Source organism: Frankliniella occidentalis, unplaced genomic scaffold, assembly GCF_000697945.3.
Source record: "Frankliniella occidentalis isolate FOCC.00 unplaced genomic scaffold, Focc_3.1 Scaffold98, whole genome shotgun sequence".
Taxonomy (NCBI): domain Eukaryota; kingdom Metazoa; phylum Arthropoda; class Insecta; order Thysanoptera; family Thripidae; genus Frankliniella; species Frankliniella occidentalis.
Window position 1 is genome coordinate 291,797 of NW_026267227.1, and position 6,945 is coordinate 298,741.

The 6,945-nt window shown below is 56.6% G+C and overlaps 1 protein-coding gene across 2 annotated transcripts in view; it reads right to left on the reverse strand.

Annotated features, from left to right (window-relative positions):
- Positions 1-6,945, reverse strand: part of LOC113205907 (uncharacterized) — an 86,127-nt gene that overhangs the window by 34,591 nt on the left and 44,591 nt on the right. Inside the window, exon 1 of one of the 2 annotated variants that reach the window (XM_026421700.2) lies at positions 4,703-5,141. The exons of the other annotated variant lie outside the window; for it this stretch is intronic. Within the exon in view, the coding sequence (XP_026277485.1) occupies positions 4,703-4,722 (20 nt within the window). The 5' untranslated portion in view covers positions 4,723-5,141. Of the gene's footprint in view, positions 1-4,702; positions 5,142-6,945 lie in introns of those variants that run through there. 2 annotated transcript variants of the gene reach the window in all.

Sequence of the window (6,945 nt, forward strand, 5' to 3'; positions counted from 1 at the left end):
CTCTCTCTCTCTCTCTCTATCTCTCTCGCTCTCTCTCTTTTGCTCGCTGACTTACTCCCTGGCGCATAGGGCTTATATACTGTCCCCGCAATAAATCTTTTTCCTAAACGTTTTATGTATGAGCGTCGAATGGACGTCCAGAAGCGCGCCGCCGCCGGTCAGCTCGGCCCAGCCTCAGGCCTCTCCGCCCCGGGGGAACACCTGCCGTTTAGCGGCTATTAGGACGTCGTCGTGGGCGCCCCGCTCTACCGCACCCAGCCCCGCCCAGGCCTCCGTTTTGATCGCTAAATTGCGCTTGGTTCCGCAGCGTGAGGAGCGAAGCGCGCATCCCATCTCATCGTTTTGATCCGATCGAGTAAGACACACGTATAAAGTGACGCGGTAAGAAGGGGAGCTCCTGGCGGTCAGTGGTGGGCGAAAGGTCCACCGCGCGCACACACACGCACACACACACGCACACACACACACACTCACTGCGCAGCTACGCCCAGCCCCGCCACCCCACGCCACGCCTAGCACCTCGCTGTCAAGATTGCCCCACATGATTGACAAGCAGTCCGATAGCGCGGACATGACAGTGAGAGGACGGGGTACAGAGAGAGAGAGAGAGAGAGAGAGAGAGAGAGAGAGAGAGAGAGAGAGAGAGAGAGAGAGATGAGAGAAAGCCAAAACCAACGCCCTGGGGTAGTGTGAATATATATTCACTCTTGTAAGAGCGCGAAACAGCGTGAGCACTGATAATAATAATTCAGTGGAAATAGTCAATATTGACGTCCACGCTCCCATGTGGAAGCACAGCACGTGCGCAGCTTGCGACCTGCTTCCTGACCGACCTGCCCGCTCACGGAGTGACGGGTGAATGATAGCCCCGCAAGCACAGAGCTGCGGCCCAAGCGAACGGCACTTGACGGCACGACGGCCCTGGAGGAGGACCTGGAGGAGGGCCTACAGGAGGTCATCGCTGGGAGGTCACGGAGAAGCTTCTAAAGAATGTCCTGAAGGAGGTCCTGAAGGAGGTCCTGAAGGAGGTCCTGAAGGAGGTCCTGAAGGAGGTCCACAGGAGGTCCTGAAGGAGGTCCTGAAGGAGGTCCTGAAGAAGGTCCTAAAGGAGGTCCTGAAGGAGGTCCTGAAGGAGGTCCTGAAGAAGGTCCTAAAGGAGGTCCTGAAGGAGGTCCTGAAGGAGGTCCTGAAGAAGGTCCTAAAGGAGGTCCTGAAGGAGGTCCTGAAGGAGGTCCTGAAGGAGGTCCTTGAGGAGGTCCTGGAAGAGGTCCTGGAAGAGGTCCTGGAGGAGCCCGGAGGGAGTTCCGGAGTCCTGAAGGAATGGCCTGGAGAGAGTGCTGGAGGGGTCCTAGGAGAGGATCAAGGGAGGTAACACAGGGGAGGGCCTGGAGAAATGCCCTGGAAGAAAGCGCTGCACGAGGCCCTGCATAAGGCACAGCCACACCGCGCCACCAGTACAGCGGCGGATGGGGTGGTGGCCGCGAGGGGCTGCTATCCTTTGTGACGAGGCAGTTCGCGGCGAAGGGGAGCGAGCAACGTCGGCCTTACATCTTCCTTTCTACCCCCTCCCCCTCCATAACTCCCTTCCCCTGCCCTCTCTCTCTCTCTCTCTCTCTCTCGCTCTCTCTCTCTCTCTCTCTCCCTCGCGGTGAGGGGAGCGGGCAGCAGCACCAGCGCACCGCCCCACGACCGCAGCCGAACGCTAACGACATGGCCACCGCTCTCAAACGCAGCCCCGTTACACACATATATACACCGCGCTCCCCGGAGGAGGTCCTGGCCGAGAGCGGAGCAGCACGGCTCCCCAAAACCGCCATCACACCGCCGCAAAGGGGGTGACTGACCGCCCCGCCCCGGCCTCAGTCACCTCTCCGCCCGTTTTTACGAGGGCATATTTATTGACAGGAGCGAGTGCATCTGACGTAAGGCTCATGGGGCGAGGCGTGGCGCCATGCGATGCTCCTCAGCAGGCGGGGCGGGGCGGGGCGGGGCGGCCCCCAGTGGGCAACACAAGACTGCGCCGCATCGCCCGGATTTATCCCCCGGTGTGGATCGCTTTGATTTATCGACGTACCGAAAATATCGAGAGTGAAAAGGGAGAAGGAGAAGGAGGGAGGCCGGGGAGGAGGGGGAGGAGGAGCTTGTGCACACGGCACTCGGTGAAATAAAAGTGCGAAGACGGAGTGAGGCGGGGCGGGCCGTGCGAGCCCCACAGGGGGCACCACGCTACGGCCGGGCTGGACCCCGCGGGGCGCGCGGCTCGGCCGCTCCAGCCTTTACGCAAGCCACCTGCCATACTTCTGCACGCGATATGTTCACACCGAGACGATTTAAGGGCGGAGTGTTTGATTTTGATTCTCAAACTCTCCCAATATCAAGGGAACGGCGGAGCCAGGGCAAGTGGCCACCATTTCGTGGCGTAGCTCGCGTCGTAGAACAGGTAAGGCACTCATCCTCACAGAGAGAAAGTGAAAGAAGGAGAGAGAGAGAGAGAGAGAGAGAGAGAGAGAGAGAGAGAGAGACGCAGCAGCGACGGAGCCCCGGGTGGGCGCACATACTCCGGCCCAAAACACTGCGGGCCCGAGCATCTTCTTGATGGTGTTTGTTCGTCTCTTCGCGAAGCCATCCGCAGCCTCAGTCGGCGGCAGCGCCACAGGCAGAGGCGCAGGCGGCAGAGCCAAAGGCAGAGTCACAGGCAGGGGGCAGAGCCACAAACTGAGCCATAGCGCAGAGCCACAGGCAGAGCCATATGCAGAGTGACAGAGCCACATACACAGGTAGAGCAGATTCACCTAGCAATCCTAGGCAATCTAAGGCAGAGCCAAAACCATACAGGCAGATCCACAGGAAAGCTCAGGCAAAGATACAGGTAGAGCCACAGGCAGAGCTACAGGCACAGCCACAGGCAGAGCTCTGCAGCAAGCGCGCTGCTCCCCCGAGACGAGGGGCAAATACTTCACCTTCCTGGAAGTGGACCACGGTACGCATCGAAAAAGCACTGCGCGAGAACGAGAGAGAGAGAGAGAGAGAGAGACGTTTAGAAGAGCTAGTAGTAGGTACGTTAGAGTCCTGCGCGTGGGATTTTCAGGGTAAAATTTGACTTGTACTCCGCTTGACACGGCCTGTCCTGCGTCAGTCCGGTGTAGTCCCAGGGTAATCCCGATATAATCCCGATATAATCCCGGGGTTAATCCGCAAGTTATCCGGTGTAATCCAGGGGTTATCTGGCGGTGATCCAAGGGTTATCCGGCGAGCTCTTATCCGGCGATAATCTTCGCGGATAATCCGCACGGATAAAAATACTTTGGTTGCTGTAACTAAAATGGTATTCAGTCTGCCCCCTGAGTCAAACCATAGAACGTTCTATCGTGCTGGCTGAGTGTTCAGATGCTCCAGCCAAAAGCCTGCACAATATAGAACGTTCTATTCTATGGTTATGACTCAGGGGGCAGACTGAACAAACTAGTTACAGCAACCAAATTTTTTTGGCCGTGGTGACCAAACATTTTCCTCGGTGTGGGGTACACGGGAGTCTTTTTCCACCTAGATCTACGTGAGCAGAGAAACACATCTCTGCTAGGGTGGGGGAACCCTCCGCAGTTGAGCCGGCGCCGGTGCTCGAACCGCTGACCTCCGGGGCCGGAGACGCGCGCGACGGCTGCTCGACCACGGCGGCGCCGTCTTCCTCCTCATTTAAATGTTTCGGGGCCGCCACGAGGCGTCCCTGCTCTCTACGGGTTCGGTTATCGAGCACGCGATTAGGAAGCCAGGGCCACGCTGTCGCTCACGGCAACGCGGGCCCGACTGTTTTTGTCTTCCTCGAGGGGGCAATAACTCCGGGAATCATGTGTACACCTGTCTGGGAATCATCAGGATAAAAATTGATCAAAATCAATAGAAATCGCTTAGAGTAAGCGGGAAACTAGAGAAATAAGTACAAATCAGTCGAAATAAGCGTTTTATACCACTAAAACCCCCCGAAAAACCCATGTAATAATTATAAGCGGACGGAAATCACCGGGAATCAAGAATTTCGGGAATCATGTGTACACTTCAAAAGGGAGTTATTGCCCCCTCGGTCTTCCTACTGTAGTAGTTCCACGGGATAATGACCGACATCCAAACAACAGACACACGCTGGCGTATCCGCGTATTATGCGACATTATTTTCAAAAAAGGAATAAAAATCGTGCCATTTGGTCGAGTACCTCTTTCCCCTCCAAACATATCATTTTTTGGTTTATTTGGTAGGCGATTTGCTCATGAACTTTCAGATAACCCATTCAGAACAATAGAAGCCAAGAGATCGGTTCGGCAGCGGAACCGAACTCTCTTTTATTATTTCTCTGTCCATCGAATAGTGGAAAAATCCGAATGTGTTTTACGCCGAAAGGCGAAAAGTACCTATTATTACAGAAACTTTACTTAATTTATCACAGGAAAAAATTTTTAAACGTAATATTTTTATGAATTTCTTTGCAACCAACAAGTAGCGGTTGAATAACTGAACTCTCGACTGAACTGGTCTTTAGATCCAAAATGAACTTCACAAACCCATGAGCTATAAACGGTCCAATGCAACCAAAAACCCAAAGAATGGCACTCGTCGGAGAAACAACATTTGTGGAATCAGAAGTGGGTGGGAACTTATTGGCCATAGCTGGACCGGAAAGGGGATGTTTGGTGCACACTGGTTACTTACGTTGACGCAGAGGTGGGCATCCAGTACTCTAGGGGCGCGGGCCGCGCGGAGATCCACGGGGACCTGTGCGCGCCCAGCAAGCAACCTCCAGCATGCCTGCCGACGACGGGGCCGGCGAGGCTGACGGCGCGGGGAGCACCTCGGCGAGCACCTCGACGGGCACCTCGGCGAGCACGGCGAGGGCGAGGTGGTCCTCCTGCCCGCGGCACATCCTAGGCGCGGCGCACTCGCCGGCACAGATCACTCACTCATGGAACACACACGGTATATCACTGCAAATCCAAGAGGTTTACACTGGTGCGCTGCGCGGCGCGCTGGTCGCGATGTGCGGGCTCGAGGCCGCGGCGGCGGGTCGGGACGGGCGCGCGCGCGGGGCGGGGCGGGCGAGCGCTGGTGTGGCGGGGAGTGCTGTCTGACTGCGCGCGCTGGCGGACTGACTCGGACTGAAGCTCGCGGCGCGCCGGGAGGTGGAGGAGCAGCGAGGACGCCCCGCCACACCCCGCCCCACCGCGCCCCGCCCCGCCGCGCCCCGCCGCGCCCCGCCGGCAGAGCCTCCTAGGGGTCCACAGGTCCTGCCGCCTCCAGCCCGGGGCTCCTACCTGGCCAGGTCGGACCACTGCGAGATGAGCCACCAGAGGAGCTCCTCCTCCGGCCCGCCTGGAACCAGGGGTGTAAAAAAGTAAAAAATAAGTCGGAAACTGCCCTTTGAGGAATAAAGTCGGAGGTGTTGGGAGGCCGAGGTGAGAAGTACTGCTGGACGGCGTGAGCAGGACGACGACCTTCTCCTCCTATCCATGCACTGCGGACGCCGACAACACATCGTGATAGTACGAATTTATTTAAGAGCCGACGGTCGCGCTCCCGTCTCTCTCCTCCCCCCTCTCCTCTCCCACGCAAAAAAGCGTAGCGAACATCGGACCGTATGTCTCCATCGTTTCGGCAAGCGCGCACGCGCACCCAAAACGGAACGTCAAAAATCATCGGCGTCAGAGTCCGTCGTCTCGCCGGCGGGCGGCTCGGCTGGTGGCTCTGGTGCGGTGCTGGACCGGGGGGATGACGTCCTGCTCAGCGCGGCGAGAACTCACCCTCCCGCACCGCGGCCGCCCCTCCCCACCCCTCTCAACGGGTTGAATGGAACGGAAAACGGCACGGCGAGGAGGGGAGAAAGGAGAGAGAGAGAGAGAGAGATAGAGAGACGGGGGAAAGGGGAGAAGGGGGAAGGAGGGCCGCGCCCTCAGGCTGGGCCGGCCTCCGCGTGGTTTCACAACCTGACGATAAGCAGCCCTAGCCGCTCATGCTCGGCCCAGGCTCCGCTTGCCCGGCGAGGTCGGCCCCGCCGCGAGGTTTGGGCCCGCGCACTTCGCCAAGGCGACACAATGAGAGGGAGCAGTGGACGTCCAGTGGAAGTGAGCGGTGCGAGGGTGGGGCCTGCGAGTAGGGTTGGAAATTTCCCAAATATTCCGGAAAACTTCACGAAAACTTTTCTAAAATATCCGGAAAATAACGGACAACTTTCCAAAATCTGAGAAAATTTTCATTTTGTCCCGGAAATTTTCCGTCTTTCCAGAAATTTTCCTAAATGTTTCCGGAAACTTTCCAGGGCTTCCAACCCTACCTGCGAGTCATTCCTTTCGGTGGCGGGGTAAGAAGCCAGAGGGATCCAACCAAGAACATACTCGCAGGCGCGGTTACATGTTTTCAGTATTTTTGTATGAGAATGCTCAAGCGTCGCACACGATAGATATTTGACCGTCCCGTGTCTCTCTCTCTCTCTCTCTCTCTCTCTCTCTCTCTCTCTCTCTCTCTCTCTCTCTCCCTCTCTCTCTCTCTCTCTCTGTGACACACACGCACATACGCACGAAAGCGTTCAGAAAATCACTTCAGACAATCGCGCGGGATCGCATAATAGTTTCCATTATCATTTCCCCATGCGCGCCCCCTGTGCGTGTGACACAGTAAGTGCTTTAATCTCCGTATCAAAAAAGGAAAGGTAAGAACGTTCTCTTTGAAAACAACATCAAGTTTTTAACGGTCAAATTGTGGCATTTAAAATGGCGAGAAAAAAATTAGTCTGTTTAAAAATTGGTCTCCGCGCGATTTATAGAACATTGCGGAAGAACTGCCAAAATACAAAGTCTACGGAGCAGGCCAGAGGCCTGCAAACAATCAAACGGCACGCCTCCAGCCCGAATACGGCGGAAGCGGCTGGAAGCGGCTGGAAGCGGCTGGAAGCGGCTGGAAGC